Source organism: Thalassophryne amazonica, chromosome 16 (genome assembly GCF_902500255.1).
Source record: "Thalassophryne amazonica chromosome 16, fThaAma1.1, whole genome shotgun sequence".
In the NCBI taxonomy this organism is placed as follows: Eukaryota; Metazoa; Chordata; class Actinopteri; order Batrachoidiformes; family Batrachoididae; genus Thalassophryne; species Thalassophryne amazonica.
Window position 1 is genome coordinate 37,778,854 of NC_047118.1, and position 21,075 is coordinate 37,799,928.

Consider the following 21,075-nt stretch of genomic DNA (forward strand, 5'->3'; position numbering starts at 1 on the left):
GTTCAATATTCAATCAAAATGAATACTAACATTTTATCAAAGCTTTGGACATATTTCTCTGAGAGCTTTATTTTATTTTTTAATTTTTTTCACTGATTTTGAATTGAAATTGTTCACAGAATTTTGCTCCAAAAGTGCACCAGCATGTATCTCAGAGCATGTAGGTTTTCAAAAAATTACACAGGTGAGGTTCTCCACTCATAAATACCTTCAACAAAAAGTTAAGGTTTTGTTGTTGTTGTTTTTTCAGACCCGACTTTCATCACTGTATTCAAAATGTACAATAAATATCTCAACACTTGGAAACAGCACAAGTTTGATCATTTTAGCACAATTATACAGCACTTTTAAAAGACTGTACAACAGCAGTCTGAGTGTTGCAGTTTATTTATCACCTAAAACCACAAAGCTGATGCTTGATTCCAACAATGTGGTCACATTTTTTTGCTTTTAAAATAAAAAAAAAAACATTTTTTTTGTATCTACTCTTCACCCGAGCAAAGACAGATACCTTTGCTATTAATGTAAATTCCATCCCATTCTCAGTTTGTGGGACTGGGTTGCAAAAAGTACGTTAATCTATGGGTTCGTGACAAGGGTACAAAAATGGGGCGTTTTTCATAACGGCGGCACAAATTCATTTTGTGACAGGGCACAAAATGTGGGGTGAAGGGGGGTCTTGGGGGGTCATGGTTAACAGTTTGGGTTGGTACACACTTACGCTGTGGTTATGGTTCGAGTTAGGAGAAGGGAAAGATTATAAATAGCAGTTCAAAGCATTCAGACTGCATTCAAGGGGCTGTACAGTTGTTTGAGCATGTCAACTCCTGGCCAACTGTCTCGACCGTCCTCCCCATCACACTAGAGCATGAATGCTGCACGAATTCGATATTTGACCTACAGTCGGGCGAAGGCAAGCTGCATCCAAAAACCTCGTACAGCATTAGTGAGTGCATGCCACACAGTCGGGCACAATCACGTGGCCAGCTCGAATGTAGTGACATGCACACCATTGTCCAGGTGCAATCGAACTGGGAAAATGTCGAACAGCGGTCAGTGTGCAGCTGTATTGCTGTCTGAATGCAATCAAAGCATTCTGATTGTGTTTGAGGGAACCTCAAAATGGATCAGGCACACCAAATCCTGCTGGCACATCCCAATTGTGCTCCTGATGAGCCAGACCCCCCAATGCATCCCGTTCAAGGTGCGCAAAGGAAATATTGTAATGTGCAAAATCATTATGTGCACTAGATGTGAATATTGGGCAATTACAGTGAGGAAAATAAGTATTTGAACACCCTGCAATTTTGCAAGTTCTCCCACTTAGAACTCATGGAGGGCTCTGAAATTTGCATCTTAGGGGCATGTCCATTGTGAGAGACATAATCTAAAAAAAAAAAAAAAAAAAATCCGGAAATCACAATGTATGATTTTTTTTAATATAATTTATTTGTATGTTACTGCTGCAAATAAGTATTTGAACACCTACCAATCAGCAAGAATTCTGGCTCACACAGACCTGTTAATGTTTCTTTAAGAAGCCCTCTTATTCTGCACTCTTTACCTGTATTAATTGCACCTGTTTGAACTTGTTACCTGTATAAAAGACACCTGTTCACACACTCAATCAATCATACTCCAACCTGTTCACCATAGCCAAGACCAAAGAGCTGTCTAAGGACACCAGGGACAAAACTGTAGACCTGCACAAGGCTGGGATTGACTACAGGACAACAGGCAAGCAGCTTGGTAGAAGACAACAACTGTTATGATTATTTATTAGAAAGTGTAAGAAACACAAGATGATTGTCATTTTCCCTCGGTCTGGGATTCCATGCAAGATCTCACTTTGTGGGGTAAGGATGATTCTGAGAAAGCTCAGAACTACACAGGAGGACCTGGTCAATGGCCTGAAGAGAGCTGGGACCACAATCACAAAGATTACATTAGTAACACATGATGCTGTCATGGTTTAAAATCCTGCAGGGCAGAAAGGTCCCCCTGCTTAAGCCAGCACATGTCCAGGCCCGTTTGAAGTTCACCAGTGACCATCTGGATGATCCAGGGGAGGCATAAGAGAAGGCCATGTGGTCAGATGAGACCAGAATAGAGCTTTATGGAATCAACTCCACTTACCATGTTTAGAGGATGAGAACAACCCCAAGAAAACCATCCCAGCCGTGAAGCATGGGGGTGGAAACATCATACTCTGGGGGTGCTCTTCTGCAAAGGGGACAGGACGACTGCACCGTATTGAAGGGAGGATGGATGGGGTCATGTATTGTGAGATTTTGGCAAGCAACCTCCTTCCGTCAGTAAGAGCATTGAAGATGGGTCATGCCTGGGTCTTCCAGCATGACAATGACCCCAAACACACAGCCAGGGCAACTAAGGAGGGGCTCTGTAAGAAGCATTTCAAGGTCCTGGAGTGGCCTGGCCAGTCTCCAGACCTGAACTCAATAGAAAATCTTTGGAGGGAGCTGAAACTCCAAACCTGAAAGATCTAGAGAAGATCTGTATGGAGGAGTGGACTAAAATCCCTGCTGCAGTGTGTGCAAACCTGGTGAAAAACTACAGGAAACGCTTGACCTCTGTAATGACAGACAACGGCTACTGTACCAAATATTAACATTGATTTTCACAGGTGTTCAAATACTTATTTGCAGCAGTAACATACAAATAAATTATTAAAAAATCATACATTGTGATTTCCGGATTTTTTTTTTTTTTTTTTTTTTTAGATTATGTCTCTCACAGTGGACATGAACCTAAGATGAAAATTTCAGATCCCTCCATGATTTCTAAGTGGGAGAAGTTGCAAAATTGCAGGGTGTTCAAATACTTATTTTCTTCACTGTATGTGCGCTGGATGTGAACATTGGGCAATCACACCGAATTCACTGTGTGCCACTCAATGCGTCTCAGAGTCATGCTGCACGGCGCATGGCTGAATGGGCTGTCACATCCATAATAGGCTCAAGATTACAGGTATAATGACATCCCCACTTATGGGACAGATAATATACCTACACTCAACAAAAATATAAACGCAACACTTTTGGTTTTGCTCCCATTTTGTATGAGATGAAATCAAAGATCTAAAACTTTTTCCACATACACAATATCACCATTTCCCTCAAATATTGTTCACAAACCAGTCTAAATCTGTGATAGTGAGCACTTCTCCTTTGCTGAGATAATCCATCCCACCTCACAGGTGTGCCATACCAAGATGCTGATTAGACACCATGATTAGTGCACAGGTGTGCCTTAGACTGCCCACAATAAAAGGCCACTCTGAAAGGTGCAGTTTTATCACACAGCACAATGCCACAGATGTCGCAAGATTTGAGGGAGCGTGCAATTGGCATGCTGACAGCAGGAATGTCAACCAGAGCTGTTGCTCGTGTATTGAATGTTCATTTCTCTACCATAAGCCGTCTCCAAAGGCGTTTCAGAGAATTTGGCAGTACATCCAACCAGCCTCACAACCGCAGACCATGTGTAACCACACCAGCCCAGGACCTCCACATGCAGCTTGTTCACCTCCAAGATCGTCTGAGACCAGCCACTCGGACAGCTGCTGAAACAGTCGGTTTGCATAACCAAAGAATTTCTGCACAAACTGTCAGAAACCGTCTCAGGGAAGCTCATCTACATGCTCGTCGTCCTCATCGGGGTCTCGACCTGACTCCAGTTCGTAGTCGTAACCGACTTGAGTGGGCAAATGCTCACATTCACTGTCATTTGGCACGTTGGAGAGGTGTTCTCTTCACGGATGAATCCCGGTTCACACTGTTCAGGGCAGATGGCAGACAGCGTGTGGCGTCGTGTGGGTGAGCGGTTTTCTGATGTCAATGTTGTGGATCGAGTGGCCCATGGTGGCGGTGGGGTTATGGTATGGGCAGGCGTCTGTAATGGACGAAGAACACAGGTGCATTTTATTGATGGCATTTTGAATGCACAGAGATACCGTGACGAGATCCTGAGGCCCATTGTTGTGCCAATCCAAGAACATCACCTCATGTTGCAGCAGGATAATGCACGGCCCCATGTTGCAAGGATCTGTACACAATTCTTGGAAGCTGAAAATGTCCCAGTTCTTGCATGGCCGGCATACTCACCGGACATGTCACCCATTGAGCATGTTTGGGATGCTCTGGACCGGCGTATACGACAGCGTGTACCAGTTCCTGCCAATATCCAGCAACTTCGCACAGCCATTGAAGAGGAGTGGACCAACATTCCACAGGCCACAATTGACAACCTGATCAACTCTATGCGAAGGAGATGTGTTGCACTGCATGAGGCAAATGGTGGTCACACCAGATACTGACTGGTATCCCCCCCAATAAAACAAAACTGCACCTTTCAGAGTGGCCTTTTATTGTGGACAGTCTAAGGCACACCTGTGCACTAATCATGGTGTCTAATCAGTATCTTGATATGGCACACCTGTGAGGTGGGATGGATTATCTCAGCAAATGAGAAGTGCTCACTATCACAGATTTAGACTGGTTTGTGAACAATATTTGAGGGAAATGGTGATATTGTGTATGTGGAAAAAGTTTTAGATCTTTGAGTTCATCTCATACAAAAGGGGAGCAAAACCAAAAGTGTTGCGTTTATATTTTTGTTGAGTATATATCGTTGTGTCCAACATGCGCACATGAGGTGGATTGACAATGGATGTGTGATATCATGCTCATTCTGGATGTTACACTGTGATCACAGGCACTGTCTCCGTGACATGCTGATGCATAGTGAGGCGATATGGTCGGGGTCTAACAGCTATAATAAGATGATAGTACAGATGCATCCTCTGACACATGAGGTGGACTGACAATGGATGTGTGATATCATGCTTATTCTGGACGTTACACTGCAATCACGGGTGCTGTCTCCGTGACACGCTGATGTGCAGTGCAGCCATCTGGACAGGGTCTAACAGCCATGATAACATAATAATACATATATATCCTCTGACACGAGGTGGACTGAAAATGGATCTGTAATATCATGCTTATTATGGGCATAAGTGGCGCACCGTGCAGAGCCTTTGACACACCATGGCGCAGGGCACTGTGCAGCTACATGTTACAGCTATGATGGTCATCATAATTCACATACTTTATGTTCCCATGAGAGGCCTTAACCATGTATCTGTAACAGCCCAGTCAGGTGAGCTCCACAGCAACTCAGTGTGTCTCAGAACAGTGCTACACCGCGCATGGATGAATGAGCTGTCATATCTGTAATACACATCATATCCAAACCAGTGATCATATCACAGTTATACATATGAAGGACTGACGTCACAGCTGTATTAACAAGCCATCACAGTATGAAGAGATAAATAATCACCTTTGGAAAGACAGATATGTGTCAGTAATCATTACATATGGATACATAATACAGCAATGTAGTAGGCACCATGGCTACATCCATGTGATATTGGACGCGTCTGGTGCATTTTACAGGACTCTGTTGATCTCATGGCCTCCTGCGTCTTTCAGCCCACCAGGATAACAGCTGATTGAACCGCTGCACGTGCGTGAGGCTGGAACACGTGTGCTCAGCTGCGTGTGTGCAGTCATACTGATCGCTTTCCTGCACAAGCGCCTGCGCCAAACAGCTGATTCTCTGGTGGGTATGAGAGAGAGAGAGAGAGAGAGAGAGAGAGGGAGAGAGAGAGAGTGTCTGCATACAACCTGCACTCTAATTAGTTGATCTGGATTTAGGAGCTGCTGCACTCCAAATGTGCACGAATCACTCAAGGTGGCTTCGAAACACATTCTGCTACGACATTCATACACAGATGTATGAATGTCTGTCTCGGACAACTGCGGCTCAAATTCTGGCTGTTTTTCCTATTTGGGTTGATTCGGCCTCATTTGCGCTCACTCGTGCCAAGTGTGACAGGACCCTAAATAAATTTCTTACGAGTTACAGAAAAGCATTTTATTTCATTTATTTATTTATTCTTACTGACTTACATGCATAAGGTGACTGCTGTTTTAAATGGATTTAAAGCCCTATTTTGACAATTTATGGTGCACAGTGCAAGTGCATTTGGGTGTGTCCAATTCCACTTTGCTGTTTACAGGGTGAGTAATGTGGCACCAGGCACAAAGGGGTCGTCTGTTTTGTGCATAACATGAATTAAAACTTTCAGATCGTTATGTTGTTTACCTCCATAAAAGCCATAGTCTGCTGAAACCTGGCGAATTGTATGAGGTTTTCTGGTGAGTTAACAGTTCTGCAATGTGTGTTATGCAAATGTATCAAAGCATACAATTGGAGAGCAGACACCAAAGTTCTGTGAGATGAAGCAGTAAGGTCAGGATTTGTATTTTTTCATTAGCATTCACTTTTATCGTTTTTGTTTTCAGTTCAGCTTTGCTGTGTGTAGAAGCAGAGTGTAGGTGTAGTGAATCTGCCTATGTAAGACGTATCTGAATATTGCACCGTACGTATAAACAGCAGGAAAACTCTATACTTCACTTCTGATCAGGTTTTTGGTGATCTTTTTTGCTTTCTGCAGCTTTACAATAGCAATGCACCATCAATATACCTGACCACACCTCATTTTATGACTAACACACCCATGGGCGCATAACCAAGTGCGCTCACTGTTTAAATAAGGTACTTGCTGGGTGTGAAAATTACAATTGCATCAGTTGGAAAACAGTGGTGACACTTCTGCTGCGCTGTGCGCCCCTTTGTACCAGGTGCAAGATAGGGCCCCCAAGTCAAATCAAATCAATTTTATTTATATAGCGCCAAATCACAACAAACAGTTGCCCCAAGGCGCTTTATATTGCAAGGCAAAGCCATACAATAATTACGGAAAAACCCCAACGGTCAAAACGACCCCCTGTGAGCAAGCACTTGGCGACAGTGGGAAGGAAAAACTCCCTTTTAACAGGAAGAAACCTCCAGCAGAACCAGGCTCAGGGAGGGGCAGTCTTCTGCTGGGACTGGTTGGGGCTGAGGGAGAGAACCAGGAAAAAGACATGCTGTGGAGGGGAGCAGAGATCAATCACAGAGGAGAGGAGCCTGAAAGCTGAAGGCTCTGCCTCCCATTCTACTCTTAAAAACCCTACGAACTACAAGTAAGCCTGCAGTCTGAGAGCGAAGCACTCTATTGGGGTGATATGGTACTATGAGGTCCCTAAGATAAGATGGGACCTGATTATTCAAAACCTTATAAGTAAGAAGAAGAATTTTACACTAACAATCTGATCAAGGGTCTACCTCACATGCTGGGTTCAGCTCCAAATCCCAAAACTCTCAACGGGGTAAAGCAGGTACGTAGAATAGGCGGTACAAGGAAGTTACATGACTAATTCTTACAATTAAATAGAAAATAAACTGTTTTCTATGTGAACATGTTTATTGATCTTTTACAAAAAAGACAAAATAGTCTAGAAATACAGGATTACATGAAAATAAATGGAGATGATGAATATCTGGTGGTCAACAGCCAGTTCATAAATGTTAATAACCTTATATTGGTGTTAAAGCTTTGAAACCAGTTCATAGAGCACAGAGAAACCTGTTTAATGTTTCTGGTGTACATTCTACAGAACAAATACTGGATATACCAGTAATCTGCCCTGCCCAATGCTAAAACTGTGCGACAATTCCAAGTGGTATGATATCAGAACATTAGATGGAAGAACTGGTTTTCAACATCTCAAATACTGTTTTTCAGTTTTCCCTTAAAGTGTTTCTGTCTGTGCACCACCTGTCTGACATCGTCAGTAATGGCTAAGGCACTTTCTAGAGATGTCTGAGAAGGTCTCATTCTAATTGTCACTTACCTAAAAGTGAAATATGTGGCACTCGATTTACAAAATGGTATAATATTTTGTAGCTAACATGTACAATATAACACATTCATCTCAATATTCACACTGCAAATGAAACCACGTGGTTCCCCTGATCTACTGTTTTAAAAGCCACATTATCACCAATTAAAACAATAAACTTGTGAATTTAACCTCCACTGCCCATCTGTAAATCCACATTTTTCATCTTATGATTACAAAAAAAAAGAGACAAAACTTGCAGTAGTGTTCAGAATAATAGTAGTGCTATGTGACTAAAAAGATTAATCCAGGTTTTGAGTATATTTCTTATTGTTACATGGGAAACAAGGTACCAGTAGATTTCCACAAATCCAACAAGACCAAGCATTCATGATATGCACACTCTTAAGGCTATGAAATTGGGCTATTAGTAAAAAAAAAGTAGAAAAGGGGGTGTTCACAATAATAGTAGTGCAGCATTCAGTCAGTGAGTTCGTCAGTTTTGTGGAACAAACAGGTGTGAATCAGGTGTCCCCTATTTAAGGATGAAGCCAGCACCTGTTGAACATGCTTTTCTCTTTGAAAGCCTGAGGAAAATGGGACGTTCAAGACATTGTTCAGAAGAACAGCGTAGTTTGATTAAAAAGTTGATTGGAGAGGGGAAAACGTATACGCAGGTGCAAAAAATTATAGGCTGTTCATCTACAATGATCTCCAATGCTTTAAAATGGACAAAAAAACAGAGACACGTGGAAGAAAACGGAAAACCATCAAAATGGATAGAAGAATAACCAGAATGGCAAAGGCTCACCCATTGATCAGCACCAGGATGATCAAAGACAGTCTGGAGTTATCTGTAAGTGCTGTGACAGTTAGAAGACGTCTGTGTAAAGCTAATTTATTTGCAAGAATCCCCCGCAAAGTCCCTCTCTTAAATAAAATACGTGCAGAAGAGGCTACAATTTGCCAAAGAACACATCAACTGGCCTAAAGAGAAATGGAGGAATATTTTGTGGACTGATGAGCGTAAAATTGTTCTTTTTGGGTCCAAGGGCCGCAGACAGTTTGTGAGACGACCCCCAAACTCTGAATTCAAGCCACAGTTCACAGTGAAGACAGTGAAGCATGGTGGTGCAAGCATCATGATATGGGCATGTTTCTCCTACGTATATCGCATACCAGGTATCATGGATCAGTTTGGATATGTCAAAATACTTGAAGAGGTCATGTTGCCTTATGCTGAAGAGGACATGCCCTTAAAATGGGTGTTTCAACAAGACAATAACCCCAAGCACACTAGTAAACGAGCAAAATCTTGGTTCCAAACCAACAAAATTAATGCCTCGCAGATGTGAAGAAATCATGAAAAACTGTGTTATACAACTAAATACTAGTTTAGTGATTCACAGGATTGCCAAAAAAGCAGTTTGAACATAATAGTTTTGAGTTTGTAGCGTCAACAGCAGATGCTACTATTACTGTGAACACCCCCTTTTCTACTTTTTTTTACTAATAATTTTTTTTTACTAACAATTTCATAGCCTTAAGAGTGTGCATATCATGAATGCTTGGTCTTGTTGGATTTGTGAGAATCTACTGAATCTACTGGTACCTTGTTTCCCATGTAACAATAAGAAATATACTCAAAACCTGGATTAATCTTTTTAGTCACATAGCACTACTATTATTCTGAACACTACTGTATGTGAAAGAGGTTTTGAGCAAAACATACTGTGCACGGTACAGAACATAAAACTGAATAAAGCGAGGAAAGTGAGTTTTACACTTTCACGCATTGACAAACTCTACAAGCTGGAGAATTTGTGATGATTCTTGGCTTTTGCCTCAAAAAGTGTCTTGCCCACCACATCACAAATCAACTAAGACACCGCTGCAACACTGTTGATACATGGTGGCAGCATTTAAAAACACTGCCATGAATTCATCTGAACCCAAAAAGCATCAGCAAGAATCACAATGAATTGTCAGAATGTTAATAAGAAACTTATTTTATTTATTTTCATTTTTTATATAGCGCCAAATCACAACAGAGTTGCCTCAAGGCGCTTCACACAAGTAAGGTCTAACCTTACTAACCCCCAGAGCAGCAGTGGTAAGAAAAAACTCCCTCTGAGGAAGAAACCTCAAGCAGACCAGATTCAAAGGGTGACCCTCTACTTGGGCCATGATACAGACACAAATTACAGAAACGTTACAAATACGTTATGATGCCAGTACGAGATGCTACAACATGGCAAGACACTGCTAGTGCAGCAGATAACTTTCACTTCCGATCCAATCCTGATACCTGAATTTGGATATCTGCCGATACAGATACTTTTCCGATCAGATACCAGAGCTCTGTTTGCTTTAATATTATTATTATTATCATTATTGTTGATTTTATATGAGGATTTTCTTCCAAGAATTCAAGTATTCCAAGAATACTCACGACACAGCAAGATGCATCGTGAAACCACCAAGATAAAAACAGGACAAATCAACACGTAGTCACAATGTGACCCATGTCAAAGACATCAGAAACGTTTTTTTTTTGTTTTTTTTTTACACATTTCAAAGCCCATGATGACGCACTGTGATGTACCACAGCATGTTGCCTGACATCAGCAACATGTCAACAAGACTCATCGGCATATCTCATGCTATACATCTTAAGGGTGGATGCGATTTTGTAAATTTGGGGCGGTGTCTCTTGACACTGCTGCAATATAGTAACAGCGGCACAGCAGTGTCTCAGCAGCATTGACACAGCACTGTGGGCGGGGCACTTCTTGTGTCAAATGGCCAAGATCGACTCGTAGATGTTGACGTTTCTCGAAAGTGGAAACCCAGCTTAACACTGATGCGTATTTAGAAGTAGAGAGGATAATTAATGGGCTTTTCATACCAATAACCGCCACTGATTAGCGACATTAATTCACCCATTAACTGAAATGTGTGCATACATCATATGTTGAATATTTTCAGCAAATTAAACTATGTTGACATAATAAAAGTGAAAATACATGGCTGAAGTCTGCAGCAACATTATGATAACAATCATAATAGTAATTTTTTAAAAAAGGATATAATTATTAAGTCAACACTGAACTTATGTCAAACATTTTTGAGATTACAATACTTGTCAAAAGAGCAACGTGTTCTATCATCGAGGCAATGAATCAGTGTCACATTTTTAAATTCATATGCAAGCAAACCCCAGTAACAAAAAAAAAAAACTCAGCTGCAGTTCAACTAACAGAACCAATATAACTAATATATATATGGTACAATGATGGAAAAATAAAGTAAGAATGTTTGCTTTCATAATGATCATTTAGATCTTTCATCTGCTAATATGTCAACGTTTGGAAGCAAGAATGGTCCAATAACACTTTCAAAAACACACATTTGCAGTCGCCGCGACCAGCTGCTTCATGCCTGATGACGGGCCGGAGAATTGTACAAGTTTTACTTGCCAATATGTGCAGTTCATGAACACTTTTATTCATTTATTTTTTTTAAGGAAATACTTGTTTTTATGTATGACGCAGTCGACACCAGGTTCTTGATATCGAAGGTGCTATAATGCAGACCTGCAGCATGATTAGGAGGCAGATGAGTGCAGTTAGCAAACATAAGAGGGACATCGACTGTGTCCTGGTTCCAGCTGGCTCAAGGTGTAACAAAAAAAAACTCATGCTGCATGTGGTTTCAGGAGAATCTATCAAACTCGGTCGGTGCAGAGGGTCAGGCTCGGAGGGACTGGGTGTGTCTGTGGAAAGAAACAAAAGCAACATCAAAGATTTGGGTTCGTTTACTCAGGCTGGGGCACCGGCGTCTCATTAGCGTTGTTGTCAGTGATCTTGTTTTCCAGCTCATCATCAGACAGAAGGTCCAAGGAAGTGCCCTCGACCTGCAGCTGGCGCCGACCCGAGCGGCTGGAGGAAAAACCGATGGGGCCGCCTCGCCTGCACCAGAAAAAGGAAAGAAGACTGACACCGGAGGCAGAGGTGAAGCTCAAGCAGGACAAAATGAACATCTGCTCACTTCCTCTTTATAATCAAAATGCCACATGTTCATATTTAAAATTTCTAAAACCTGATTTGACCCCTTCAAAAATAATGAAAAGCTGCTAAATATGGGATCAATTCCCACCTGTGGCCTTTCTGTGTGGAGTTTGCATGTTCTCCTTGTATTTGCGTGGGTTCTCTCCGGGTGTGCCGGCTTCATCCCACATCCAAAGACATGCAGGTTAGGTGGATTGGAATCTTTAAATTGTCCACAGGTGTGCGTGCGGGTGTGGCCCTGCGACAGACTGGCATCCTGTCCAGGGTGTACCCCGCATCACGCCCTATGACTGCTGGGATAGGCTCCAACCTCCCGTGACCCTTAATTAGAGAATTCTGAAATTTGGTACAAACAATCCTTGGTGGACTGTCTGGTCATGTTAAATTTGACATTCTGATTGAATCTCTGTGGGTGATGAACATCTTTCCCATATTTGGTCAAAATTACTCATTCTTTGTCCTCAATTTGTTAAAACAAATCAAACAGTGAATGTAGACTAAGTGCTTTTGTCTTGCCTGCTGTACCTGAGGCGGTTCTTGAGTGTGTTGACCTCACGGCTCAGGCCCTCGCTGGCCTCAGTGGCGTCATCCAGCTCTCGTTGCAGTTTCCTGCGTGAGGCATTGGCCCGTGTGGCCTCTTCCTCAGCCTCTTCCAACTGACGCTTCAGCTGCTTCATGCGAGAGTTAACCTTTTCCACCTTTATGCACAGACACAAAATAAAACATCACCAAAAACAAAGCAAAACAAAACAAAACAAAGTACAGACCATGAGTGTCAACTGGTTACCAGTTAGGGTGCAGACAGTTGTGGGAAAAATATTTTGAGGCACAGAAAATTTGACTGGTCTCTCAGTCTTGCTGGTGCACACAAACTCAACCGTCCTTCCCAGGCAGAATCCTCCCTCTCTGTAGCCGGTTTGGATCTGCCTGGATCACATCTGAAATATGCTGCCTCTCCCAGAACTAAAGCCTCGATAAACACATAATTGCTCGTGGCAAACTAGCAGCTCGTACCGCGTCACAACTACACATCATCTATCATCTCCCCATAGCCAACATGTTGTCATGTTTGTCGATTACAGTTGACAGAATTGTAGGAATTCAAACAAATTTTTCTTTTCAATTTGTGTAATAGTGTAATGTATTGTAAATCATAGCTATGTTATTATCAATCATTTCAGTTGTCTGTGAGAGACATTTTTAAATCTCTACATCTGATTTTCCTTACTTGTTCCTTGAACTGGTCAGCATGGCGACGCTCATCCTCCACTTGCATGCACACTTCTTTCAGCTTCTTCTCTGTCCTCCTCACTAGCTTGTTGGCTGTCCCTCGCTCCCTTCAGTGAAAAAACAAATTTAGAGAAATGTCTGAGAGGGAAGAGGAGGGTACAACTCGCAGAGGAGCCGAGCCAAGCGTACTTTAATGATGTAGCAGAATTAGGATTTCTCAGTAAAAACATTTAAAGGAAAACAGCGTGTTGAATTCTCACTTTGCCTCCTGCTCCAGCTGTTCCTCCAGCTGTGCTATCTTGGCCTCCAAAGCCGTGATGCAGGCCTTGAACCTGTTCTTCACCGAACCCTCCAGCTCGCCCAGTTTAGCACGCAAGTCCTTGTTTTGACGTTCCAGTTGCTGCCGAGCATTTTCACTCTTCTGAGCCGTGCTACGCTCTGAGCTAAGTTCTGTGGATAGGGTGTCCACCTGTGACAGCAAGGGTACGAAGAAGGTCAATCCAGTGACACACTCACACACACAAAATTCACTCGCAAAAGTGTTGAAAAGTCCTGTTAAATATGTAGACTGGGTCGATTTTAGGAGAATGAGCTGGTGGAAACATTTTTGATCCCAACTAGCAACCACCCAGGCAGACCTTTGGGCCATCTTCATCTCTAGAAAGTAACATCGATCCATCATAGGGGCCAGGCACAGCGTGCTCAAACATGTCCAGTAAAACAAGTTGTGCTTTCTCATGATGACACAAAGTCATAAGAGTGGCACCCACAGATTCTCCAGAGACTCCTACTACAGAGGCCATCCAGGAGTCTTCTCTACAGGTTTGCATTCAGGTCTCAAACCCAAACAGAAAGACACATCATGACTCTGATGACATGCACTATTACTCTGTATTTATCTGCATCACCATACACCTTGCTCGAGTCACAGTTCTTATCTCCTGGAGGCAGACAGACCTCTAGAAATTCAACAGAATCTCTTACATATACATATAGACACACTAGTGGTGGTCAGGTTCATGAAGCCTGAATCTTAGTCTTGAGCCAGGGCACTTGCAGACCTAAGCACTCCTCATTCAACATATTGAGAACCAGTGGTGGGCACAGCTAACCAAAAAGTTAACTTCAATAACTGGTAATCAGCTAACTGAAAAGTTATCTTTTATATTGGTAAACCGATAAACTGTCTAAAAATGTATTGGAAGCTCCAGCTAACCGATAACTTTCAATTTTGTCTCCCTTACACTCTCAGCTACTAACAAGCCGATTTTGAGTTTAGACACCGCCAAAGCTTCTAAGGCCTGGTTCACATGGCAGGATAATTAGGCCGATATCGGACCCGATCTTCCCCTTCTGACAATCTTAAGGACGCCCTGACAATCGTGATGATGCTAAAGATAATCTTATCAGATATTCCTGCCGTGTGTGGTGTGTTCAGAGTGCTCTGATCTGCTCGGAAGGACGTCAGGAGCGTTCCAATCGCAATTCGGGGATATTCAACATGTTGGATTTTTTTGGCCCGATATCGCAGCGTATGTTGTGTCCTCCGACCACAAACGAGCACACAGCCTGCTGAATGTGACGTGTCGCCAATCAAAAAGCGAGGTGATGGACGTACGGAGCGGAAAATAAAATCAAAACAGCTGTTCTGACTTACCACAAAGTCTGGAGGTCGTGCTGTCTCCACTCCATTAAAGAACGCCTTTTTCCTTTTCTTTTGGTGTCTTTTTTTTTTCCTCTGTTGTAAATAGTCCACATACTATCTCCGTTTGTTTACTCTGAAGTCACGTTTAATCTCGAGAGATTTTGCAAGATTTCCTGTCTGAGCTGAGAATGTTCGACTGAAATCTGTTCGTGTGGTGGTGGTGTCCTTACCGTGTGGCTGAACACCACACACTGTACGACCAAACCTGTTAGATCTATGATTTTTTATCTTCATGTGTGTGGTCTCTCAGGTTTTGGAAACCTAAAGATAATTTTAAAATCCTGTCGTGTGAACCAGGCTTAACAGAATCAAAGGCGATCACAAACCCAAACACAGCCAATGAGCCAGCACTTCTGAATGAATTAGTCAACCAATCAGTATAAGCGGAGGCTAGGTTTACCCACAATCCCTTTGGGCATCCGTGTGTTAATGTTCAAATCTTCAGAATTAGTGCATTATTTTAAAATGAACAGATGTGTTATATATCCACCTTGTACATTTTAAGAGTTCACATTAATGTAGTTATTCTATCCAGAATAATTTGATTTATAAATCAAAACCATAAGTCAAACCTGCTTCCCATTTCAAGAGCTCTGCCTCATGGCTGGACCACTGTATGGTGTTAAGGAGTAATGACTTCTATTTTTGTTTTGTGGCAGTCTGGCAGCCAGGTCCTTTCTGCTGGGGGCAGAGTTGAGCTCAGCTCCTCTTAGCTACCTCACTGCTGCAAAATACATAGCAGACAGGAGCAAAAGGAATTATGTGTTTTTCAACATTACTAGCTATGTAAAAAAAACATTAGCAGTCTAAAAGTTATTGGAACTAAATTTATAGGAAGATAATTGGTCCGATGATGGTTTTAAAACTTATCTGAAAAACGAATCCGCTAACTAAAACATTAGCTTTGATAATTATCGGTTATCGGATTAGCTGAACAGTGCCTACTACTGTTGAGAACAGCAACCAAGGCATCACTGATTCTGCAAATGCTACTGCATTGTCTGCACAGTCAAGGTCAGTGAAGTCTCATGGACCAAAATCACTGGATTCCACAACCTTACCAGACATCCATATGCAAGCACTGACCAAATTAAGGACCAGAACACATCCATGACGGACCTCGGAGTTCATTGGCAAAATGTCAGAGAGCGTGTAAAATGTCATGTTGTGCATTTACAGACGTTTACTTATTTAAATGAAATAGCTGCCAACCTTGGACAGATTTGTACATGATCAAGAGATTTCTGTTGGTATTTTTCTCATCAACAAAAATGTGCTCCACTTTATTTTTCTTACCCAACATCTTCAAAATTGTGACAGATCACCAGATGTTCAAGGATAATGGTAGTCCAAATAAAAACAGGGGTTAATATAAGTCACCGATATGGATGCACTGTGACAGTATTAGAACACACCTGCATGGTGGACTTCCTGAAGCGATCATTGAGTAGCTCCATGTTACCCTGCTCCTCTTCCAGCTCCTCCTCCAGCTGTGCAATGCGAGCCTCCAGTCTCCTCTTCTCATCCATCAGAGCAGACCTGACAGATAGCAACAGTACGCTCAGCAATCAACATGTCAACACACTAAATGCATCTATCTAACAACAACCACACAAACACACAAGGAGCAGAACTCAGGAGGTCAGCTAACAAACTGATGGGGTTGAGTATGTGAATGCAACGTACTTTCCTGATGTACTGTTAGAAATTTCATCTTGCAGCTCATCCCGTTCCTGTTCTGCATGGCGCCGACCCCTTTCAGATGCTGCCAGGTCCTGCAGAGAGACCAGACAAAGGTCAAAGCTGAAACACGGGTTGATAGCACTTCCCAAATGAGAGTAAAAATATTAAAAACCCATCAGCCATACCTTAATAATTGCCCACAATGTAATATAACAATCAGAAGAGAACTATCCCACAGTCCTTTACCTCATGTAGCTGCACAATCTCAGCCTCAAGACTCTTCAATTTTTTTTCATTTTCTTTTGAAATGGCAAAAATGTCATCCCTGGAAGCTCGGGCATCTTCCAATTCCCTGTGGTAGTCCTTCATTTGAGCCTGGTGGAGACAGAATGTGTCTGAAAATGGCTGCTTACAATCAAACTGAAATACAATAATGACACTAGGAGAACATGGTTATCTTTAGATACCAAACGGATCCCTTTTTTATCCAAAATGCAGTAAGTGATTAAAGTAAGATTAATAAATGTGAATACTGTGGTTTTTAAAACCTGTTCCATCCTCTGTGTGTGAAGACTGACCACTGTTCGCTGACCACCAAGGGTGGGACGAACAAACCAAAGCTTGAGCAACTTATTGATCTTGTCCAAATATGGATCGACTCAAATGCTGAAATCATTAATCAAGCGCAGAAATCTTGGTCTTCTGCCCACATTCACTGCAGAGAGCTGTGCTGATTACCCACCGCCCCCTGGTCAATTTTCAAAAAAAAAAAAAAAAAAATCTTGCACTGTATTTTAATTTTAGGTTAAACCAAAGTCACATCAAAATATCTCAGCAGCCAAATGTGCGCGGTTCTGGTTCATTCTGCATGCAGCCACACATGACCTGAAGATGTTTTTATATCATATTGGCAACATTAAATAATTAACACCTTTTTACTGGACTTTCTATGATTGAGAAAAAGGGCACAGACATGGAAATCATATTTAATTTTTTAAGAAACTATTTCAGTGACTGAAAAAGGTCACATGACTGCTGTCAGGCTTCAAGCCACTTTCTGATCTGCACTTATACCATAGCCACAGGGAGCTCTGTGACTATGATAAGGAACAGCTGATAGTAATGCTCTTAAGTTCATTCATTGATTTTCTATACCCACTTGTGCCAATCAAGGGTTGGGGGGAGGGACCTGGATCCTATTCCAGCAGTCACAGAGTGAGAGGCGGAGAACACTCTGGACCGGCCGCCAGTCTACAACCCCAATTCCAGTGAAGTTGGATTGTTGTGTAAAATGTAAATAAAAATAGCATACAATGATTTGCAAATCCTCTTCAACCTATATTCAACTGAATACACCACAAAGACAAGATATTTAATGTTCAAACTGATAAACCTTATTGTTTTTGTGCAAATATTTGCTCATTTTGAAATGGATGCCTGCAACACGTTTCAAAAAAGCTGGGACAGTGGTATGTTTACCACTGTGTTACATCACCTTTCCTTCTAACAACACTCAATAAGCGTTTGGGAACTGAGGACACTAATTGTTGAAGCTTTGTAGGTGAAATTCTTTCCCATTCTTGCTTGATGTACAACTTCAGTTGTTCAACAGTCCGGGGTCTTTGTTGTCATATCTTGCGTTTCATAATGCGCCACAAATTTTCAATGTGCGTCAGGTCTGGACTGCAGGCAGACCAGTCTAGTACCCGCACTCTTTTACTACAAAGCTATGCTGTTGCCATCCAAGACGTTGCTTGGATGGCAGCATGTGTTGCTCCAAAACTTGGATGTACCTGGTGCCATCACAGATGTATAAGTTGCCCATGCCATAGGCACTAACACACCCCCATACCATCACAGATGCTGGCTTTTGAACTTTGCGCTGGTAACAATCTGGATGTTGTTTTTCCTCTTTTGTCCAGAGGACACGACATCCATGATTTCCAAAAACAATTTGAAATGTGGACTCATCAGACCACAGCACACTTTTCCACTTTGCATCTGTCCATTTCAAATGAGTTCGGGCCCAGAGAAGGCGGCAGTGTTTCTGTATGTTATTGATGTATGTCTTTCGTTTTGTATGGTAGAGTTTAACTTGCACTTGTAGATGTAGCGACGAACTGTGTTAACTGACAATGGTTTTCTGAAGTGTTCCTGAGCCCACGTGGTAATATCCTTTACACAATGATGTCTGTTTTTAATGTAGTGCTGCCTGAGGGATCGAAGGTCATGGGGCATTCATTGTTGGTTTTTAGCCTTGTCGCTTAAAGTGTAGAAACTTCTCCAGATTCTCTGAATCTTCTGATTATATTATGGACTGAAGATGATAGAATTCCTAAATTCCTTGCAATTGAACGTTGATAAACATTGTTCTTAAACTGTTGGACTATTTTTTCATGTAGTTGTTCACCAAGTAGTGATTCTTGCCACATCTTTGCTTGTGAATGGCTGAGCCTTTTGGGGATGCTCCTTATATACCCAATCATGACACAATTAGTGTCCTCAGTTCCCAAATGCTTATTGAGTGTTGTTAGAAGGAAAGGTGATGTAACACAGTGGTAAATATACCACTGTCCCAACATTTTTTAAACGTGTTGCAGGCATCCATTTCAAAATGAGCAAATCATCACAATCATCATAGGTTGATAAGCATATATTAGCCACAAAAATTTCTGCTGGACTCTGACAATCATGTTCACAGTGATGCAACAGGGATTGGTTGTGCTACCCTAGTTGTGATGTTTACCAAACACGTTATGTGTGGCAGACAGAACAGTATCGACACTGTAGCTTTCATTTGTGTCATATATGAATTTCAGCTGGGCCGCCTATGAGGTTTGGCAGATTGAACATTAGTGTGACCTAATTCTGATGTGGAAACATGCGGACGACATTATGTCACTAAATGTAGTCTTTGAGATGTGAGAGCTCACAAACTGTAAGTTTGTTACCTAAAGCAGATGATGCAACTTTGGTCTACAATTCAAAAATAAGTACCTGTAATTTGCGCAGCTGTTTGATGGCTTCATCTCTCGCCTTGTTGGCTCCTTCAGTGTGGACCTCAACATCCTTCAAATCCATTTCCAGTTTCTTCTTAGCAGCTACAGCTAAGCCTCTCTGTTTCCGCTCGTCCTCCAACTCTGCCTCCATCTCTCGCACCTTAGGGGAGGAACCGTAAAGAAATCACCTGTAGGTAAGCTGAGTCCAGTCACTCAAATATTAAGGTTGTTACAATGTTATTTTGTGGAATATACAGGATCTGCACCTGTTTCACAAGTGCTCTCTTTTTCTCATCATTCTGGTCATCACGGCCCTGAAGATCCCTCTCGTACTGGGCCTTCATGGCCTGCATGTTGACCTCCAGACGCAGCTTGGCATCCTCGGTAGCCTGCAGTTCATCCTCCAGCTCCTCCAGCTGGGTCTTCATCTCCTCCAGCCGCTGTTCCAGAGTCCGTTTGGACTTCTCCAGCTCGTGAACCTGATAGGGAGGAGATATAAACATAAGATGAAGGTAGGGAAAGATGATTTTCTTCATTAACTTTTTTGCTGCTCGTTGAGTTGCAGGTGTAGTTACAGTATATTGCTCAGGGTTTTTGCCAGACATTTAGAATGAAATTATTACTTACATTCTTGCCTACATCATCCTTTGAGCTCATCAGATCTTCCATCTCAGCACGTAGCTGCTTGTTGATCCTCTCGAGCTCCTCTTTGGCTTCCAGTGCCTCATCAAGAGCTCTGGTCATGGACAGAGCCTTGGTCTCCTTCTCCCTGGCCTCAGCCTCGGCACGGTCACGTTCCTCTGCGTAGCGGGCCGAGATGCTCTTCTCTTCGGCTAGCATCTGAACAGGATGAGGGCATTGTTTTTGAAAATAGTATTTATCATTTGCAAAAAAAGGAATTTTCATGGATGATGAAATACTAAACTGAATATAAATTAGTTATCTCCATCCAAAGGCCCCTCCATGAGAACATATCTATAAGACCAAGCAAAATATCCCAAACAAAGTTGGTTCCAACCTGATCAAATTTCTTCTGCTTCTTCTCAAGGTTGGAGACAATCTGTCTCTGCTGATCTAAATCCACTGTGAGATCATCCAATTCCTGCTGCAGTCGAGTTTTAGTCTTCTCCATCTTTTCAAAGGCGATGGTTTTTTCTTCGAGACGCTGGCCTGCCAGTTCCAAGTCCTTTTGGAGCTTCTTCTTTGCCTCCTCCAGGGTGTCAATTACACCAACATCATCCTCCACCTTTTTCTTGCTCTCTGACAGCTACGAATAGAAACCAGGAGGAATTCAACAACCAAGTGTCACAAGAACAACATCATATTGCAGACACCAGATACAATGGGCCCTATCTTGCCAGTCTGTTATGCATTCCTGCCCATACATTGCTATTTATGCTTCATGGAAATGCAGCACAAACAATGGCACTGTGCACAAAGGGACTGGATTAAGTCTCTTCATTAGTCAACGGAATGTTGTGGTTTCTTATGTTTACTTATGTCTGGTTTGTTTTCTGTTGGTGTCTAATTAACAATTAACATAGGTATGTTAATTGTGCAGTGTGAGCAAATAG

General features: G+C 42.1%; 1 protein-coding gene and 1 long non-coding RNA gene across 2 annotated transcripts in view; both read right to left on the bottom strand.

Moving 5' to 3' along the window:
• Positions 1–7,377: 7,377 nt before the first annotated feature.
• On the bottom strand, positions 7,378–9,818 carry LOC117528473. Its single transcript, XR_004565776.1, has 2 exons — positions 9,515–9,818; positions 7,378–8,069 (listed from the first exon to the last, which is right to left on the bottom strand). It is a non-coding gene; the product is annotated as an uncharacterized LOC117528473 (long non-coding RNA).
• Positions 9,819–10,241: 423 nt separating this feature from the next.
• Positions 10,242–21,075, bottom strand: part of LOC117528469 (myosin-10-like) — a 157,257-nt gene continuing 146,423 nt past the window's right edge. Inside the window, 11 exon segments of the mRNA XM_034191105.1 lie at positions 10,242–11,785; positions 12,410–12,582; positions 13,113–13,221; positions 13,375–13,583; positions 16,235–16,358; positions 16,506–16,594; positions 16,749–16,877; positions 19,500–19,661; positions 19,768–19,980; positions 20,129–20,341; positions 20,520–20,768. Of these exon segments, the coding sequence (XP_034046996.1) occupies positions 11,632–11,785; positions 12,410–12,582; positions 13,113–13,221; positions 13,375–13,583; positions 16,235–16,358; positions 16,506–16,594; positions 16,749–16,877; positions 19,500–19,661; positions 19,768–19,980; positions 20,129–20,341; positions 20,520–20,768 (1,824 nt within the window). The 3' untranslated portion in view covers positions 10,242–11,631.